Source organism: Pinus tabuliformis, chromosome 9 (assembly GCF_031772625.1).
Source record: "Pinus tabuliformis cultivar Carrire ecotype Pingquan chromosome 9, CPIR1, whole genome shotgun sequence".
Classification (NCBI taxonomy): Eukaryota; Viridiplantae; Streptophyta; class Pinopsida; order Pinales; family Pinaceae; genus Pinus; species Pinus tabuliformis.
Window position 1 is genome coordinate 978112076 of NC_142307.1, and position 22072 is coordinate 978134147.

At 38.6% G+C, this 22072-nt stretch overlaps 1 protein-coding gene across 2 annotated transcripts in view; it reads left to right on the forward strand.

The window, feature by feature from the left end:
* Positions 1-22072, forward strand: part of ALN (allantoinase) — a 538476-nt gene that overhangs the window by 15616 nt on the left and 500788 nt on the right. The window contains exons 2-5 of one of the 2 annotated variants that reach the window (XM_089437896.1): positions 5008-5107; positions 16472-16592; positions 17075-17148; positions 20239-20315. In XM_089437896.1, the coding sequence (XP_089294022.1) occupies positions 5008-5107; positions 16472-16592; positions 17075-17148; positions 20239-20315 (372 nt within the window). The remainder of the gene's footprint in view (positions 1-5007; positions 5108-16471; positions 16593-17074; positions 17149-20238; positions 20316-22072) is intronic. The other variant, XM_089437897.1, reaches the window with a different exon arrangement.

Below are 22072 nucleotides of genomic sequence, written 5' to 3' on the forward strand. Positions count from 1 at the left end.
GACAACTCGTCATAATAATCAAATTCAAAAGGGTCAATCATTGGCTCTTCATGTTCAAAATTTATGGGACCCGGATGTGACTGAGAAATGTGATCAGAAAGGAGCGAAGATGGCTCAAAAAAATCAAAAATCATATCTTGCTAATCATCGTATGGAGTGCAAGTTAGAATAAAATGATCTTTGGCATCATCATCAGTGTCATAATTCAGATCCTTATCAAAAATATGTCCACTCATATCCCATTCCCCCTTTTCCACGTGCAAAATCTCATCAATGCTAATCTCTAGGGAACTAATGGGATCACCCTTTTCAATGCCTTCACAAAGTGTATCATGAAACTTAATATCCATAAAATGGGTGGAACTTGCCTAAACTTCACTTGTCAAAGCATCATTTTCAACAAGATTCTCTTTATTAACGCCATGCTTCTCTCTTGGATCATGTTCAAGATCACTTTCAAGTTTCAATAGATTCATCTTGATGATCCAAAAGGGACTCTTCCTCTTGGTCATGGCATTCTTCTTCATCCCAATCTTGATTTTCTTCATCAACATAATGATCAGGAATATATTCTACTTGATAATCAAGGGTGTTCTTCTCTTTTGGATGACAATGATCTTCTTCCCCAACTTCTACATTTGTAGAGCGATGAAGAGGGCATTCCTTTTGGATGGCTATAGCCAAATTTTGAAGGGTATCTTGATAACTTTGAAATGTTGGCCCTCGGGCCCAGTATTCAAGAAACTTTTCAATGAATACCTTAATAGAGGGAATGCTTTTAGGTCCACAGGAATATTTAACCCATTCATGTTGATTGGTCCTAAGAGAGTTAATGAATAACCTCATGAGAGCATCCTCATGAACCATATTGACCTCTGAAGCATATTTGATGAATTTTGCTACGTGATCAATTGCTGAAGAAGGATCAACATCAACATCAAAAGATTTTTCAAGCATTTGTATCATAACAATTTGGATATCCAGGAATATCCTTAACATCCAAAGTAGGGTACATCTCATGCAGATACCAAGGAGCCATTGCCTCGAGTCTTGCATAACAACCAAATGGGGAGTCTCTAGGGTGAATTCACATTGCCTTAAGAGATGCTTGCTTCACCCTACAAGCATTGAATCTTTGAAGCTCAATGAAGAACTAGGGATTTGTTCCTCCAATGGAGTTGCCAAATGAGCAGATTTATCTGTCTCTATGGATAAGCTCAATCAAGGAAATGGAGCTTAGACTTTGGATTTTGGTGCATCCATGATTGCTCCCTCCCCACATTTATACACCTAGGATGAGGAGCCCATCATTGCTGGTCCCTTTGACCATGACACTTGGTCATGAAGTCTTCTCCCCTTCGTTCCATCATTATTTACATGACACCTATCAATTGAAGGGGGGACCAAGGACATGTCACCTCCCCTTGGGGGCTGGGAACACCCTAATAGGGTAGTCTATTAACCACTCCTACCTAGGGAGGTAACACCATTACGAGTTTCAAGCGTTAGTTGTGGAAGGGGAGCCTTATTTGAAGTGTCAAATTGCCCATTATTTTCAAGCTTGGTTCACTTAGATGCAAAAATGATTAAACGTACCTAATGATGTAGTTGCTAGCACTGGATATTGTGTGTAATTGTCAGGTGGTTCCATAGCCATGGCCTCGGCAACTTAACTGGGGCCCATGTATTTCAGAGGAGCATATTGATACCCACAAGTAGAGCATTGAGAGCCATGGGACTCCAAGCAACAACAAAGTATCATACATACTTGTGGGCACCTCTAGCACCCACAATGTTCCAGTGCTGTGCCTTACATTGATGACTTTTATGGGATGATGCACTTGGACCCATCATGCCCCCAACCGGATTAACACTATTAGAGGGATGGCAGTTGATCCAGGGCCTAGAGGAGGATGGCCTCACACCTTGAGACATGGGAGCATTGACAGAGACCTAAGGGTCAACCCTTAGGAGGTGATCCTATAAGGCTTCTACTCACATCTTGGCACCAAGAAGCCTCAACGCTAGCCCTAGAAGGGCTCACACATGGTTGATGTCATCATTTCCTCTCGTACGACTCACATGTGTGGGCAAGATTTGATTTTTGTCATTAGCTACTAGGCCGGCTTGTGACCTAGCTTGTGATTGGCACATTATTTTATAATTTTGAGGGACATTAGGTTAAATTAGACACTCGAACTCCTCATACAAATAGAGGAGAGATACATTGTAGCAAATGATCATCACAACCTGTGTAGTTTAGCCTCTTGAGCTAGTTTGACCTTCATTTCTTGTGGAGAATTTGGATCTATGAATGCATTTTGACATTTGGAGTTGATTTGCTTATCTTTGGATCAAATGGATGGATTCTTTTGCATGTTATCTTGTGAGTGCACCTATTGTTGAATATTTATTTTCTAATGTTTAATGTATGGAATATGTTGAATCTAGGGTTTTCTTTTGTGCCCTAATTTGTTGAAAATTTATTGAATGCTATCTGGATATCCCTATTGCATGCATTACTCATGAATAACATCCAAATGAATATCCTAGTGGTGATCTTTTACTAGCTCTCACATGGAAATTCCATTATCCATTGCATAGATAATTGCTTGAGATTTGTTGCTATGGCATCAAGATTTCGACCTCAGAAATTTTTTGTCTGCCCTATCAAATCGTAGACTCCATACTCCCAAGGAATAAGGGACTGGTCCATTTCATTAGTGATCAAGCTTGTCTTTTATCCATAAATTCTTCCTTCTTTAATTTGGCCCCATTAACACCAAGCTTGCTAACTAGGGCTTGGTGCAAATTCCGAGGAAAGGTACATTTGTGGATTGAAGAGCCTAAACATCAAGATGATTGCACTTGTCGCAAAATCTATTCTTTTGTTGGGCATACACGTCAATCTTGTCCATAAATTTCTTTGCCCTAGTTGTTTGCCCTAGAGTAAACCCTAGTCTAGTTTTTCTTCAACTTAGGTGCTTATTTGAAGGTTTCATGTGCCTTGATCTTGCTGATATGCATTGTTGGAAACCCTTTCTCCTTGCCTTGACCTTTGGCCATCCCAACACTTAACTGACCAATCAAGCCTTGGGTCTTGTGCCTCATTTTATAGGTCTCTATAAAAAAAGGGGATTGCCTCCTATTGGAGCCTTGAACCTAAATTGTGCCTTTGTTGTAGAAAGCCTCCTTGTCACCTTGTACCCTAACTTTAGAACATCCATTAGGTGACCTTCTCACATACCAGACTCCTACCATCGGTGAAAATCTGTAAAGAGCAGGGGGTTTCACTATGGTGATAGTGGGCCTTGGTCTAGTGTTAGCCTTGTAGGGTTCCCCGTTGTTGTCACTTGGTCTAGTGTTAGCCTTGTAGGGTTCCCCTCTCCGAGGCTTGCTAGATTTTGCGGCAACGCACCTGACTGCAAAATGATCCAAATATCTTTTGAATAGCATCTCGCCTTCATCCAAGTGTAAGTGTTGGATGGTGAGAGACACACGGCTCATGCAAATGCTGAAGGCACATAGTATATCATTGTCAAATAGTGGCTGTCAGGGGCTGCTGGTTGGCAGGCTGTCCGGATGGCTGTCAAATGAAGGAGACAAAATTTCTTCTATGGGGTTACTCATTTTGGTGGGTAATAAGGCCCAAGTAAGAAAGATTAAGATGTGACAAAGGGAGATGCATGGAACCCAAAGAGGAATAGGATAACAAGACGGTGCCATATATGTGGAAAAATAGAAGTGGAGATGGAGCACCATTTGCTACTTCGCTTTGATCATATAGCTGCATTAGGAAGGGATGAAAACTAGAGAACGATAGTTGGGAAGCAACATGAAACAAGGAAACGGTTCTGCTGTAGAAACATGATCCCAAATTTGGAAACATGGAAATGCAGTATTTAAAAAATTCAAAAGAATACTGATATTTCAAAGAACTAGTTTTTTTGTTTGTTTTTAATATCACATTATCTTGCAAAATTTAATCAAGAAAATTAGAATGATTTTAGACTTGTTTCAGCATTGTTTTCTTGTCATTAGGCATTTGTGTGCTTTCTGTGGGTGCTATGCTCCTTTGAAATACTTTCCTGGGCCTGAAACATGCTTGTTCAGGCAGAAATGTTTCAGAAACTGTCTAGTATTTAAGGGCACGTTTCCAAATTTGTTAACTTACTCAAAATGTTTTCAGATGTTTCAGTATGCATTTCGACACTGCCAGCTTAGAAACATTGGGGGGAAGGGTGACATTTCTTGCAATGAAGAGAATGTAAAGGATGATGCACACTAGAGACAAGTTACTGAAAGCCAACCTCTGTATTAGGTGACCTAGCGGTGTGGTCAAATCGATATGAGTAGCCCAAACTTTTTCTTTATCCAATATTGCATATTACTTCATACGTTTTTTTTTTTTTGTCAATTTGCAGAAATGTTGCACTGGATGTAAGCTGTTCTTTCTGTATAGGTCATTTGGCCTTGTAGACATTTAATAAATGTTTTTTTTCTATTCTATGCCGCCTGCTTCTGGCCTCTATGTTAAAGTTTATTGAAGATGATGGGTCTGAAGCATGTTATGGATCCATTTTTCTCAGAAATTATGTTCCTTAACCATGGTTATCTTCTGTCTCTATATTTCTCTGTTTTCACTTGAAATTATCTGGTCTTTGTTGTACACATCTCGGAGGACACAATTGTATGGCTGACATTTGTGGGAAAAACTACCTTTTTTCTTTCTCCTTTCTAGTATTACTGTAGATACTTGAAGGCAATTAACTGTTTTTGTATCTGCCCTATTAACATTTGATATACCTGTAGAATGATAATAAATAGTTTTATCCTTCTGTTATCATTCGATAGTTTTATGTGCAATGTAGATGATAGCTTTATTCATAAGGTTTAGTTATAGTTATTTGGTTCCTTTTTCGAAGAGATTTCCTATGAGCATATACACTAGAGAAGGAAAGTTAATAATGGCTATCATTATGAAACTAATGCTTTTAATTCTGCTAGTGGCAGGATTTAAATAGCGGGTGCAGTTTGTTGCCACATAAGCACTTTTGGCTATACAGCAATCATGTGGTTACTCCAGGAGGAGTAATTGCTGCAGCAGGTGCGTCTGGATGAAAATGCTTCTACTTGTAGAGAAATTAAATTACATTCACTCTGATCCCCTTTCCAAGTAGATCAATGTGTATACAGAATATTGAACAGAAAATTTGTTATCTGGCCTGCAGTGGTAGGTTGAGACTGTTACACTGATTACTTAGTTGATGCAAGGCTCTATGCGAAGTTTCTTTATTGGTTCTGACATTCTGGCACTAATGTTCGATATCCAGTTGTCTCATTGTTATATAATAATCTGTGGACGTAGTCTGGTCTCATTACTACCATTATGGATTATTATAATTTAAAATGGTGTATCACTTTTGCATTCTCATTCTAGTTTGCAAATGGAGGTGGATTGAGTGCTGATGAGGGTGATAATGCCTGAGAAAGCTTGAAAGTTTTACTCAAACATTTACCAGAAAGTAATTCTACTGCTCTTAGCATTAATTTTCATCTTGTAGTGAATGCTCATGCCTGCAACGAACTGTTTTCTTTTACATTAGTTGGTTATTTTCTTGCAATGGTTTCCACGAAAAGCTGCCCCAACATCTTATATGAAATGACAGTGGAAGATTTAGAGTGTGTTCTATTTGTACCAAGAGATTTGTTTCTTTCCAAGAAGATGTGTCTTGCTTGTGACAGTTCCTATACAAGGAAATGGAAATCTGTTTTTCCATGACAAAGATATATGTTTGCACTGTAGCATTTTACTTATGGGAATATACATTGTATCCACTGGAGTTTGTTGAAAGTACTTGGATCACAATGTTGGAAACACTGAGAGGGGGCTGAATCGTTATTTCACTTACAATTAGTTAACTATAAAACTTTTAGAGCATGGACAATAGAACAGTAATCAGCACATGACAAGAGTAATACACAACAATTTTTTAGGTGGAAACCCTTTTGGGAGAAAAACCACGGCACGCTTTTTTAATATTTTGTGAGTACAAAAATGCTTCAGCTCCAACTGAAAGGGAAGCCCAAACTTCCTAGTACTCTACAAAAGCATTCAAGTTTATTAGGTAGTTCCAACCCCTGAAAAGATGCTCTTGCACCCTAGTTTTACCAACTCCAACACCCTAGTTTTACTAGCTACAACTGATAGGTTGCTCCAACACCCTGCAAGATCCAACTTTCCCTAGCACCACTGTGCCACCTTGAAGTATTTTCAGGCTACAACCAGAAGGGGACTTCACTCTTCTGCCTTGCACCACCCAACCACCCTGAAAGTAAGATAGAAAGATAAATTGTGGGCTCGGCTCCCATACCAGAGGCAATGACCCACTTACAAAATGTTCAGTAAAACCCTTTCTGCTAATGTGTGCTTCAGATATACAATGAAAATTGGACTTCTTCAAAAACTTCAAAGCTACTTCTAAAGGATGTAACAATAATAGCCTTCACTTCAACTATTAATCATGCACCTCAAGTCTTCAATCAATGTATGCCACTGTAGATGCCCTTTAAATCCGCTGTTGTTAGAGGATATGTCAGAGATTTTTCTTCTGTTAAATCACTCAAGTCTGCTGCTCATGCTATTGGTCAACGATGTCACTGTCTTGCTTCAGATCTCGGTTAGGTATAAGGATGTCTTGCTTCAGATCTCGGTTAGGTATAAGGATCAGACTTTTTCTATCCAACACTAATCAACCAACCTTTTCAGAGAACAAACATCATATAGGTCTGCTACAGATCTTAAGCACAGTCTCAGATCAGGCTTGTCATAACAAACAATGACTTGTAAAATTGCTTTTCTTCAGATCAATCATAGAAGGTCAAAACAGGTGCCAAATACAAAGATCATGCCACAAATTTGTCATGGATAGGATCTGTCAGACAAACGAGTTTGAATATGTTTCGCTATACTTCAGACAAATGGCCAGATTATATGACCAAACAGAGCCTTAGGAACACTGAATATTTCATCGAGATGTATGGCTGCAGGAATACCTTACGACAGTTTGCACTACATCTTGAAGTGAGCTTGGTCACAGAGAAGACTAGTAAATAAGCCAAAGTGTAATGTTCCTTTTTGGTGTTCCTTATGACATGGTTAGGATGGACTTTCAGAGTTGGGGGCAGACAGGTCACAGGGGTAGGTTGGTGTCATCAGCGGGCCCAAGGGTTTTTGGAGGTGTTTTGAGGAGTTTCTATGAGGTCCGATGGCATTCACTTGGTATATTCCATCACTCGCACAGTTTGCCTTTCGTTCCGGTGCATTCCGACAACTTTTAGAAAATAGAGTTATTATTGGGCTTGATTCAATTAATTACGCTTAAGGTGGCATTCCGGGAGGAATACTTGATAGAACACTTTAGTGTAAATGTTTGTTGGAACCGGAATGAGAATATCTACAGGATGGGATGGTTAGAGGTGAGTTTCAGTGACCCGAGGAGATATGGTGGCCAATTTACCCTTTTCCCGCATTAAAAAGAATATTTTAATTGAAATAAAAGAGGGAAAAGTGCTCCATAATAAAAATAATAATAAAATAGGCGGTTCTAGAGGGGTCCATGAAATCTATAAAAGAGGAGGAGGAGGCCATTGGAGGACATCTTGGATTTGTGTTTTCTTGTTGTTGAGAGGCTTGAGAACCTGATTCTCTACTTCCATAGTAGCCCTAGGATGAAAATCTCGGGTGATTCAGTGAAGTTGGGCGACTACCCACCTTCGCTTGGTGAATTCATCTAGAATTCACAGGAGAGATTAGTAGTGCAGTTCAGATCAATTTGGAGGGCCAGCATAGCAGTGCAACATATTACCTTGGAGGCCAATTTTTCATCTCAACTATTTTGGTTGTGTGTGCATGTAACTCTAGTTTATATATTATAAATAAAAGTTGATTATTTCTGTTCTTCGTATTATGGAATTGCATGCATTCTCTTGTCCTATCTTACATCGCAATCTTCTGTAAATTGAATGGAAATCTTACGGTGAAATTGGGTTGAGTTAAATTTCTGCCTAATTAGCAAATTATCCCATTTGGGACATTACAGTAGTATCAGAGCATGACCTTGGACAGCTGTGGGGGAGCTAGCAAGATCATGGAGATTATTGCCATATTAACTCCTAATCTAGTGGTGTGCGCGAAATTGTCTTCCAAATATTAACTGCTATACATATCTTCTTATGATAGGCAATTTCAAAAAATAATTTGGATTGCCGAAGTAGAAAGGCAAGGCTTAGTGTTATTGCATATCACCTTAAGTGGGGTCGTGAAATCATTTGAAGAGGGACGGGAGGTTAAAGGCTTCAAATATCATTGCGGCCAAGGAATTATTTGTAGCCGAGAAACATTTGAATTTTTATTTGGGACGACAAATTACATTAGGGCCGAGTTTCAGATTGCCAAAGACCTGGGTATTATGAGAGAGCCACATTGCCATTGGAAAAGCGGCTCGAGGATTTTATTTTCCAGTGGAATTTTTTTTGGGGAGCTGTGTATTGGTGCGGATTGACATCATCATTCGCGATTGTTGAACAAGGGATTCCATAGAGTGTCTGTGCTGATTCATCTGCCTTATTTTCATTGCTAATCCCGGGGGAGCAAGAAGAAATGAGTGCTTGCCTGGCAGTTTATGCGTGTGCCATTTATGTAAGCACTGGATGGAAGACTACGTACACGTAGAGTGGTTCGGATGGTAGTTGAAGCCACATTATGGGGGCCGAATATTTAAAGTGTTCTTGGAGCCACGTCTTACTCCTGCCCGAGGCAATCTAGAAGCGTTGTAGATTACTAGTGGGCTCCACAAATATTTACTCTGCCACGTCAAGTCAAACAAAATTGACTCCTTGTTTTTGCATTGATCGGGGTTGACTTCCCTTTGACAAATTAGAAGCCGAGCAACACCCAATTGAAGAATGGATCGATCAATCGCCAAGTCGAGAGGCGTTGTCATCCGAAGGCCGACTGCTGTAACAAATTAATCGTCCCAAAGCAACCTAAGGGGATCGAGAGTGGGTGCGATTTGGTGATTAGGCAAAGGTTCTTGCCAGAAGCAGAGCGTATGGAGTAATATACAGTGCGCGGATGCTGCGATCAAGTGCATATGACGGCTGTTGATTTGTGAATTAGAGGCGGATCGATATATCAAAGTTGTGCGTTCATACGTAGATCGACCAATGTGCAGTCAGACAGGGATCCTCTCGGATTTCAATTGCCACGACAGGGCCAATCAAGTAAGGCCTCATTATTAAATTTGGCACGAGCTGCAATTTAGGAGAGGTTTCATTTTAATCGGGCCGCCAGCTGATGGGCCGCGAGTTTCAGTTTCAGGCAAAAACTCAGTAGCAGACCGCTCCATCCATTGCACACACGTAATTGCACCAGAGTTTCATTCCAATGTCGTCCATTCTCTGTATCGCAATAATTCACATAATTCTGCAGATCGACGACTCGATGCGACTAGAGTTTCTCATTACAGAGTAATGTGTATGCATACCATCGATTGACAAGGAGATCGTGCAAAGATGCCGTCAAAGGTGGCTCTGCATATAGCGATGAATTGTTAACCGAATCGCAGAGAAGGAAGTGTGTTGTTCTCTGTAGCTGGTGCGTGTTGGGTCAAAGGGTGTTGACCGAGCGACAATTGAGGCGTGTCTTGCCTAGAGAGAGCAGTTGATTCAAGGGCTGCATTTAATTGCTGAGTGCCAGAAGCCGGTTGACGGGGTCGACTTGTAAGAATATGAGTTATTTATTGGAACCCGCAGACAAGGGGATGTATACGACGTGATATGCAGGGCTAAAATTACCAGTGATGGGTATCGTTGATTTTCACGCAAAAAATTGATTTGAGCGTGAATGCTGTCTATACCGAAGATAGTGAGGCAGAGGACTGTGCGTGGGTTTGTTGGTAGTGTTGCTCTTGCCGCCTACACCTACCTACAAGTCAGTGAGAAAAAGCCTTCAACCCCACAAGGTGTGGTTGGTGGCAGAGAACTAAGAGAAGGCGCTGTCACACTAAATCCCTTCTCTCTCCGTTTAAGCTATCTCCTAGGTTAGCTATGGGGGTGGTTTCAAAGTTGACTGAATTTCAGGGAAGTTTGACTAGTGTTTGACCAACAACGTTGATCTTGTTTGACTGTGATTTTGGTGGGATAATTTCTGCTTGGCAGGCTGCATTTATGGGCACAGAAATCGAGGCAATCCGTACTGTTTGACCAACGTTGATTGTAGTGTTGACCTGCGTTGACCAAGTTTGACTGAGTTTTTCGGCACTGTTTTGGGCTGATTCAGATTACTGTTGGAGGCCGAGTTGACTGGGTTTGACCGAGTTGTTTTGGAGGTCAAATTTTGCCATGTTGACCAATGTTGACTTTCTGGTTAGGGCTTTCTGTGGTTGCTGTTTGTTTGGACAGATTTCACTTTGATTGGGCAAGTGAATATTGCATATTATACTCTCTCTGCTGAACTTTTGAAGAATAATAAGAAGAATTGATCAAAGGGTTTCCCCACATTGGGGTTTGTCCCTGGCTGGCACCATATCTTGTGTCCTCTTGTCTTGGCTTGTCTTCTACTGTTTTATTTATGTTCTATCTGCATTTACTGTCATGTTAATGTGATTGCTAATCTGGAAATTGATATTGGGCTAATAAGAAAATTGAAGTAAATTGCTCTTAAGCATAGAACATACCATTGTTATCTAAAATCAACACAGTAAGACATTTTTAATGCTCAAGATTTTCAAAATTAACCAGACAATCAAAATTTAACCTAAATTTATCAATTTAAATGCAAATACTTACTTGAAAATCCTGTTTGAAGTTGATTTCGACTGTCATACCTCCCAATTTGCTCCTGCTAACAAACCAACCGTTTCCTTCCAGCGAGGGTTGTGGGGCAGTGCCCCCCTTCATGATCTCGCTCCCAATTCGCGCTCTGGGTGGGAGTGACTCGGAAGCACGCTCTCGACAAAAAAATTTCTCTCCCTGGTTTTTTTGGGAGCAAAGTCGGGAGCGTTGCTCTCGTCGCTCCGAGAGCGATTTTTTCAATGGGGGAGCGGTCGGGGAGTGATCGCTCCCGACTGCTCCCCCATTGAAAAAATCGCCCCCGCCCGACGGAAAGGAAAGCCCGCGTGGTCAAGAGGGAGAGCGACGACGGCGTAGAGAGAGGGGGGAAGGGAGGGAAAAGGGGAGATGAGAGAGGGAAGGGGAGGGGGAGGAATAAATAGACCCTCTCCCCTCCCATTATTCACTTCATCCCATTGAGAGAGCAAGAGAGTTTGGAGCAAGAGAGAGTTTGAAGCAAGGAGAGGAGCTTGGTGAGAGAGGAGCTTGGAGGAGTTTGAAGAGCTTGCAAGGGGAGATTGGAGGCCAAAGAGGTAGGATCTACACTCTAATCTAGCATTTTTTTATTATTTTCATTGCTATATATATATTATTTATTTATTTATTTATTTTTCCATTCCCATTCCCATTCATCCATTTTTTTGCAGATTCAAAACTTCAAATTTCAAACATCATGGTTATATGGCTTGGCATTTTCTTCTTCTTGGTTCCTTTTTTGGTTATTATGGTGTTGGAGAGTAGAAAAAGGAGGGTTGAACATGAAGAAGAGGATGAAGAAGTGGGTTATAGTGGATTTGATGAAAACCCCGGAGAGGAGTACCTTGGTGAGGAGGAGGAGAGTGAACATGATTCAGCCCAAAAAACTAAACAAGACCAAACCCCATTGTGGAAATATGTTACTAGGCCTGAAGCAGGGAAAGGGGGTGGAACCACTAAATTTCACTGCCCCCATTGCAACAATAATTACACAGGTTCATACACCCGTGCCAGAAGGCACCTCTGTGGGAAAAGGCCATGGGATGGAGATAAACAAATAGGAATCAAAACTTGTGCAAGTGTGTCAGCAACAGATAGAGCCAAATACATAAGGGAAGAGGAGGAAGACCAATACAAATCTAAAAAATCAAAGGGATTCTTTGAACATAGCTCACAATCATGTCAACATGCATAAATAACTCCTTCAACATCCTCCCATGGCGGTGCATATGGAGGCATAGGGTTACCAAACATCTCTTTAAGGCGTAGAACCATATCAGATTTCCTCGATGAAGGGTGTAGGAATGATGTGGATTCAAAAGTTTACCAGTATCTCTATGCATGTGGGATACCATTCAATGTTCTTCGCTCACCTTATTGGCACGAAATAGTGTTTGCCATAAATGATGCCCCTAAAGGATACAAGAGCCCTGGGTATGACAAGGCTAGAGCCGTTGGACTTGATCATGAAAAAGAAAAAATATCACGTTCTTTGAGTAGAATGACAAATTCTTGGACTAAGCATGGGGTGTCCACTGTATCTGATGGATGGACAAATGTAAGAGGCAAACCATTGATAAGTGTTCTTGATGTGTCTGTTAGTGGTGCCATCTTTCTTTCAGCATATGATTACTGAGACAAGTTCAAGACCGACATCAACATTGCATAACCATTGCTTGAAACAATTGAACATATTGGGCCATACAATGTCATCCAAGTCATCACTGATAATGCTGCTAATTGTAAGGTAGCGAGAGCAATTATTGAGGATAAATACCCCAACATATTTTGGTCTGGGTGTTTGGTTCACACAATGAACCTTTTGATGCATGATATTATTAAGAACAAAAACCAACAATACAAATGGATTGGTGATTTGTACAATAGGCAAAAAAATGATAAAATTTATTACAAATCATAGCAATACCCATGAGATTTTCTGTAGTCACTCAAGATTGGAGTTGTTGAAGATTGCAAAGACTAGATTTGCTAGCTATTACCTCACCTTCAGGTGCCTTTTGAAGGTAAGAGAGTCATTGGCTAGCATGGTATCAAGTCCACACTGGCAGGTATTAAAGGAAAGGGCTACAAATGCAGCTAACAAGCAAGGTTTTGAACAGGTGGAGGAGACCGCTCTTGATGGTCAGTTTTGGGCACATGTGAGGCAAGTATTGGAATTCACCAAGCCCATTTATCACATGATTCATTTTGCAGATACAGATAAACCAGTGATTGGGGAGGTGTATGAGCAGATGGATACCATGTTGGGGCAAATAAAAGATATTGTTCAGAAAGATGATCCCAACTTGTATACATTGATTCACAATTGTGTGTGTACACGGTGGAATAAACTTAATGTTCCACTACATGCCTTGGCATATATCCTTATGCCAAAATACTACTCTCCATCTTGGTTGGGCCAACCTGCACCTGGGGGTGGGGTTAGGGTCAAACCCCATACAGATCCAGAGGTATCTACATGATATATGGAAGCATTAGACAAGTTGGTACCTGATAGGGAGGAGTGTGCTAATCTGCGTCTTGAATTAGGTAGATACTTCAGTTGCACTGGTTTGTTTGGTTCTTTGCATGCAATGGAAGATAGAGACAAATTTGATGCTCTCACATGGTGGGAAGCATATGGCGGCATGGGACTTTTGCCAAAATTGGCAAAAAAGGTTCTCTCACAGGTTGTAAATACTTCTTTTGCAGAGAAGTGTTGGAGCATCTACAACTTCATACACAATGTGAGAAGAAACATACTCAATGAAAACCAGGCAGAAAGCTTGGGTTATGTGCACTACAACTTGAGGTTGTTGTGTCATTATTGTGATCGGGCTTATGAGGATCCAACATACAAAATTTGGGACAACCACCCAGAGGACGATAATTTGGAGGATGGCACTATACATCTTGAAGAATTGGAAGCAGAACTTATGAGAGATGAAGATGAAGCAACAACCATGCCACCCCCACCATCCAGTAGCAGTGCTCGAGTTCCAAGTCTTGTTCCTTTGTTGTCGCTGCCTCCATGTACATCCACACGTGGAGGGCATTTACCTTCTGGTTCTGGTCGTGGGACTGTGCTGGAGGAGACTCCTAGAAGACCACCACAACCTGCTCAGAAATTATACATTATTCGTGGCGGCAAGAGGAAGCTGTAGATGATATATTTACTTGTCTTTTCTAGTTTCTAGTATTTTTTATAACTGTTGACTGTTTTATATTTATTATGATATTTTTTGTAAACAATATATGACAATTAAAGTTTGAAGTTTGAAGTTGGCAATTATAACTCATTGGTAATGATTATGAATATGATGCTTTGTGAAAGTTGAAAGTTGTTTCATTTCATTTCATTTCATGTTAGATATTCTTTGTTGTAATGGTTACACTTAGCTTACAAGTACAACTTTGGTGATCAATTATGATAAATGTTATATATTGAATTTTGAAAGCTTGAAATTTTAAGATTGATGAATCATGATTCATGAGACTCAATATGTTGTATGTTACTAACTTGTGGACGTGGTTGAGGGAGATTATAACTTCCAGATGATTGTTGTTATATGGTTCAATCTATGTTTTTTATATCTAATTCATCATTCTACATGTTTTTGTTGATATATATGCATCAAAATATAAAAAATATAAAAGTATATATATTATATAAAAACGCTCTTGGAAATGCTCCCAAACTGAGAGCTTCTGAAAATGTCGCTCCTGCTCCCGCTCCCCGTTTTCGCTCCCACTCCCCGTTTTCACTCCCACTCCCAAGTAACCTTGCTCCCAGCCTATTTGGGATCCACCTATCTAGTTCCCAGATATAGAAGACTTCGAAATTGAGGTCTTTTGGCCCCTCGTGCCCAAAGCTCCAAGAACAATTGCTCAAAATTCCTCCTCTTTGTGTGGCTCTCTCCGTATTTCCTCCTCTATCTTCGCTTCACCCGAAAGACAAAATTAAAAACCCCCCTTCTAAATCCCTCCTCCTCCTTAAATTGTATAGGTTCCTTCATCGCCCCGCCATCTCTTCACCGTCTTCAATAGAATATTATTGGAAATTTTGCAGGCGGTCACCGTCCTTTGACAAGGTTGGTTAATAGATTTGGGGCACCGCCTTCTTTTAACAACCAAGACTCTATTTAGAATTCCATATGAATTGTATTTCTTAATTAAAGCGCTTGTATTTTATTTCTTTTAGATTGTAAAATATCTATATTATGATTTCTTTTAGTTAATATAATATTTATATTATAATTTCTTTTAATTTGTATAACAAATATATATATATATATATATATATATTTCCCTTTTGTACAATATATATTATATTTTCCTTTGTACTTTGTATAATCCATTGTATTTACTTTTTATTTTATATAATGTATTCTAGTTATATATTATGATACCGATACACACATGAAGTACCCCACTCAATATATTCATTATATTCCGGTGAGTTAAGTATTTACTTAGTACTTCAATAATTGATTCATTACCCTATACTTGGACATTTTTTTATAGTTAGTTAGTATGTATACTATTGCAATGCATGCGATGCATGCATATATATCTATCATATGCATGCCTCGTATGCATGCTAATATTCTTATGCTTCTTGTGATTCTTGATGGGTCATTACAACAGCGGGCCCAATGCAGGGTCTGATATCTGACTGGGAAGACCAATTGTCAATTGCTAAAAGGTGACAAAAGTTGACTCTTGGTGAAAACCGAATGTAATTGCTTCCTGTGTATAAAAACATGCTTATTTTAACACTATGCACTTCTCCTAGAGTATTGGCTGTTAGCAATTTGAGTTTATTGTCATCTTGGAAAATATGCTGATTTGATTGAACAAGGTCTAACCTCACAGTCCCCAACTGGGCTATGGTCTATAGAGTTTTCCACTCTAATAGTTTCATTGTTTTCTGCAGCTGAAAATGTCTGTTGTAAAGCTTACATGGCACAAAGCTCGACCTCATAGCCCGCAGCTGGACTACAGTCTATAGAGTGTCTCCACCCTTAGAATCTCATTGTCTTCTGCAATTGATGTATTCTCTTATACATTATTACAACTGTACAGTTTAGGCTAGGGAATCTGATTTCCTATTGTGATTGGCTTTTGATATTCTTTTCCATTTGTCCCCTACACAAACTTGTGCATTCACTCAATAACCACAAATTCTTCTGGAGATTCTTGGTTGTCCTCTGTGCCACTTCCGAGCACTCGGCATGGATCAGGATCTTTATCTCATTGTTTATGAACTTATTTTGTATCTTGGAGTTCTTTTCTGTATATTATTATCACTTGTTCCACGACATTGACACTTACTCTTTATTGCTTCTCAACTCTGAAAATGCAAATCCATAAGATACTTTTCCCCAGCATTTCCTTTACATATAAAAATCTTTCTTAAAGTGAGGCATACTTTTTGTTGTTGTTGTTAAAAATTGGGGGATAATTTTGCTATCAGTAATATATTAGAACAATGCTGGGTATTTTAGAATTCTAATTAAAAAATTATGATGGCAAATGTATGACAAGCATGTTAGTTGGATGGAAATTTAGCTCACATGAAATTTGTTTACGTTGTTGTCAGTGGAAATAAATGCAGAGCGCATTGTGTCTGTGGTCAACCGAGAGAAGGCACCAAAACAAACAAAGGGAGTACATGTGATTGACTATGGAAATGCCGTTATCATGCCCGGTCTTGTTGATGTGTACGTTTCCATAGAAATTTTGTCAACAATTTCGTTGTTGCTATGTACATCAATAGAAACATCATCTCATTGCATTTGCAGACTTCATTTGGAAATGCTTAAATCACATATTTTCTTCCTATCCTGTGCTGTTGCAAAATTGTCATCTACATTATCTATAATGCTTTATTACTATTATTATTAACTACATTATCTATAATGCTTTATTATTATTATTATTAATTGGGATCACAGCAGCATAAGTTTTAGCAGTAGGCTGTGCGTGCAGAGTTGTGTTTCAATTTTTCTTAATTATTTAGCTCTGAACCCACAATGACCTCATCCATTTTGCCTTGCAAGATACCAGAAGATTAATGAAATTGTTTATGCTTTGTTTTTATTCATCAGCTGTTCTTTAGGTGAAGTACATGTTTATTTACAGACGTAAATGGATGAAATGCCTGTTGTAATCAACAAAAACAGTTTCTATCTTCATAATGCAGGCACGTGCATCTAAATGAGCCTGGAAGAGTTGAATGGGAAGGATTTGAGACAGGAACTAAGGCAGCTGCTGCAGGTAGGTGCTTTTCTGGCTAACGGGGTTTTTGTCTTTTTCTCACATTTGGGAGCAAAGGCCTGATATTTCCATTATGCAGAATGTCAAGCATAAAAGAAAGAAAAGAAAAGAAAATTATTTTAACGTCCACGAGGCTAAAGATAGCCTATGGCACAGATTGCTTCTTCATCTGGTTGATGTATTCGGTCCTTTTCTTGTGAAGCCTCACAATGGACACTCCCAACTTCTCGACAAACCCCTTGCTAAATAGATTATCCCAAGAGCTAGCTGCCAGAATATCTGTATAATTTTCCCTGTTGTCTTTGAAGGCCTCACATTCTAAAATGAAGTGCTTTTCTGTTTCCACTTTTCCAAAAGAACAAAAAATACGTACTCTTTCCTCCCACACTTATTTTGACTTTTTCCAGCGCCCTGTTTCACAACAAAGTTGATGAGAATTAGTCCTTAACTGAGTAATAAGAATTTTGGCTCTCCAAAAAATATTGGCCTCTATGTACGTTTTTTGTTGATGATTATGAGTGAGATTAAACACTTCAATATAGTATTTTTTCTTTCTCCCTAGCTCATTATCCCAAGTACACTTGTGGAACTTATCCATAACAAAAGCTTTTATCTCTTTATTGTTTATGGGACACGTCTTCAAGCAAATACCCCATTACTAAACCATTTGTTATTTTGCTGCATCCAAGTCTTTTTCTTTTGCACAATACATCATTAAAGACAACCTTAGGCCATCTGCCCTCTTCCATTGCTCAATTTTTTTTAAATACCTTATGACTCGCACCATAGCAATTTTTTCAATAGGAGTAGGTCCTGTTTCACTTAACAAGATAGCATAAGGAATTGCACTTTTAATTTTGAATTTGTTTGTAATCAAACGCTTATGGATTTTCTCAATTTGTTTCCACGGCATGTCGGATGTACTGTTGGCCTACAGTTCACAACCATGGAGAATCACCAGAATCACTAGAAGCCCAAAAAGAGTTTGAGTGGTTTTCCAGTCCCATAACTCTGCCTCTCTACACCTATTTTGAAAAGCATAAAATGCTTTCCAACCCCCCAATGTTCTTTTTTTTCTACAACCATCCCAACTTAAATTTTTGTTGAAGTCAATTTCGAGGTATTTGTAATCCTCAACTTCTTCCAAAACGCTGCCTTCAAATAGAACTTATGCTAGTTGTGTTTTCTTTTTTTAGAAAAAACCACTACTTTCGTTTTGTTAATATTGATTTGTATCCCCACCATTCTACAAAAATGTTCAAGGGATAATAAGTGCTCTTATAGACCAAGTGCAGATTTAGCAATCAGAATAAGGTCATCTACATACAAAAGAAGCCTTATAACAAATTTTCCCAAATGGGCACCATCACCCCCTTGCAAACTTAACCACTCCTCAAGCTTGTCGATATATAAACCAAAAAGTGTAGGAGACAATGGGCAACCTTGCTTGACCCCGATATCACTTCTAAAACTTTCAGAAATGCTTGCTGAAGTTCTAATTTTGACTTTCACCTTTTCATACAGCCTATGCACAACTACTCTCAAATGTTTAGGAACCCCAAGTTCCTCCATTCTGTGCCAAAGCTTATCCCTAGGAACTGTGTCAAACGCTTTTCTAAAATCAACAAAGCAACAAAAAAACTTCTTCCTTTTTCTCCCAAACTTTTTCAATGATGTGCCTTAAAGTTATACAATGATCAACTGTGGAATGTTTAGGTCTAAAACCTGCTTGCCCTTTAGCACACTTATCTCTTTCTTCTGCCCACTTGCTGATTTTATTTTCTAGCATGCTTCCAAATAACTTTGCAAACAAGGGGTTTATCATTATGGTCCTATAATTGGAAGGATTATTGACGTCACCACTCTTGAAAAGAGGTATTGCCAGACTAGTTGTCCAATCTGTGGGGAACCCCTGTTGTATGATGTTGTTGAAATTTTTTGTAATGTGAGGTGCAAGAATCTTTGAGCCCCACTTTAGATACTCTGCTTGGAGTTCAGCTAAGTCTTTTGCTTTTCCAACACCCAACTTCTTGATACCCATCTCTACCTCTTGCACCGTGAAGAGTTCAGTATTAGTGTTGACCAAGGGGGGAGGGTCAACCTTGGGATCTTGCCCATAGAGTTGTCTTGCATAGTCAAACCATTTAGATGCTGTAATACTATTTTTAGTTTGCATCTTTCTTGGTTGGAGTTCCTTCCAAAATAATTTGGGATTATTTTTTCCAAAGAAGATTAGTTCTTCCCTCCTTGAAACCATGAAATCAGCCTTTTTTTTCTTAATATTTGCTTGTAAGCTTTGAGCTTTATTTATCCTTGTTTGAATCTTTTCACATTATCCTTGTTTTTTTGCATTCCTCGTCAGACCAAGCATTAACCGGAAAACAATTTTTTTAAGACTTCTTAATTTTTGCTCTTTTGCACTTTACAAGTGCGCTTTGAATTAAATGTGTGAATTCGTGACTATGGAAGCTGTGAATTGGGATTTTCTGTTTCTCGAAGAGCCTCTCTAGCATCATTTTGAAGGTATTACAATTTTCTGGAGTCAAAAGAATTCTGCCCTTTGGGAGATTTTGTTGAACACACTGAGTTGTTGACTCTAAATGATAATAAGTTTTTGGAGCTGTCCTAATTTTACATTGAAGGGATAAGGTAGAAAACATCAAAGCCACAAATGAAGTCCACAACCAAAAGAGTATGTTATGAGAACACATCCAAATCTTTTTGATAAGCATTTTTCTGCGTGCACCAAGGTGGTTTTGGCTCTGAAACCTGTATATTGTGAATGCAGAAACAAATGGTTTACAATGCTTGATTATGATAGTGCTGTCCAATGTATGAATAGAGATCATAAGTTACTTGATAAATCTCAGGATTAAAATGGTCTGTATGAAGAAAATATTTTTTGTTATATTTGTATCCAGTGGATTCAGATCTTTTGCAAGATTTACTTATTGTGGCTTTTCTTCTACATTATAAGAATAAATGCAATCAATGTTTATGGTATTTTTGTGTAAAAGATCCTATATACTAAAAATTTGCAAAACTTTTATGGCCCAAAGGAACAAATTTGACGGTGGTGCTTTTTAACAGGGGGAGTCACAACACTTATTGATATGCCCCTCAACAGTGTCCCGACAACTACAAGCAAAGAAGCTTTTGAGATGAAGGTCTGTTGATGGTATCACATTTCCTTCTATTACATTCTTGTGAATTGGCGCTATACCTTTTCCTCTCAAACAGTGTAGGCTAGTGGATACTAGAATGTATAATGTTTTCTCGGCATCAGAATAAATGGACATAAATTAAAATCACAAAATCTTTATTCATAATTGGAACTTCTTATGTAAACATTCCACTAGCAAAATTAGAAGCTAATGAACATAGGACAAAGGCTTTGTGTGCAGAGATATGCATTAAATTGTAGATTAGCCTATGCAGCCATACAACTAAATCGAATGGTCTAATCAGCGTCGCAAATATTGCGATATTTCTAAAGTGGCAATCATATCACCTTGATATATTGTGATATTAATATTGCCTTAAATTAGAATTTTAATACATTAGTATATCTTACTAATATAGGTCTAATCAGTGTTGCAAATATTGCGATATTTCTAAAGTGGCAATCACATCACCTTGATATATTGTGATATTAATATTGCCTTAAATTAGAATTTTAATACATTAGTATATCTTACTAATATATTTTATATCATTATTTGTAGACATTTATATTTCTAATATGCTTTGTTTTTAATATACTACTATCCTATTGCATCATAAACTAGGATTACTAAATACTATATTACTTGTAACTAAATTATACCTTATGCTTTTACATAATTATTTATGTTTACAATGTGACTCTATAATATGATTCTAAAATAATATAATTTAATATTATTCCTTTACCCCATATTATTATAGAAAGCCTAATTATGATTCTAAAATATTATGATACATGTTTTTAATATTATACTATTATCTTTTTCATATTATGATATTATTATTTACATTGCTTCTTTCAATCTAATAATAAAACCATGATAAGTTCTTATTATAAATGATAGTTTTTTAATTACGCCGTAAGGCGTTCCTCTCTGAAATCAACTCTCCTCTTATCTTCCCTGTCTTACTATGAACCCTCTGATCTGATGTTAGACGATTAAAATGTTTGCCACCGTTCATAAAAAGAAATGCAGTTATAACTGAAACAATAACTGTGTAAAACTTCATCTTTTTCTTCGACCAGCGAACCTGAAGGTAAACAACCATGGCCTGCGTTGCAGAGTGAATGTAGACCACCATGGCTTGAAACGGGCTTGCATTACCGAATGAAAGTAGATGGCCATGGCTTGCAACGGGCTTGCGTTGCAGAATGAAGGTTGATGACCATGGCAGAAACCCTCCTCTCATTTGCATTCCTGTCTAGCAAGTTTCCTGCTTGTCGTTGTCTAGCAAGTTTCCTGCTTGTCTCTACCAGAGAAGGTTTCATGTTCAGGAAATGTCTCATTGAAGACCTCCACCATGGTATTCCATTCTCTTAGTTGGCATTTGCCTGCTCACAATGTGAATTCTGCCTCCAATATTATGAATATAAAATTTTAGTTTTTCCCGTTTCCATTTTTTTCCTATTTGTTGAGCGATATAGATAGGGTTTTACCTTTGCACAAAGTATGAAAAGCGTACCAGGGAAGGTATTATGGGAGATTGTGAAGCAGAACAACTCTTTTCTTGTGAAGCCAAACAACTACAGGAGCACCAATATCTTTTCTTGTGCAGCCGAACAGCTACAGGAGCACCAAGATCCAGTTCAGCGAAGACACCTATAATCTCTGGAACTTGCATTCATTCAAGTTTTCAGGTATGGCTTCTCTTTTCCCTTTCTGTTGAAGTTGGTATATTTTGAACTGCTTATTTTCAT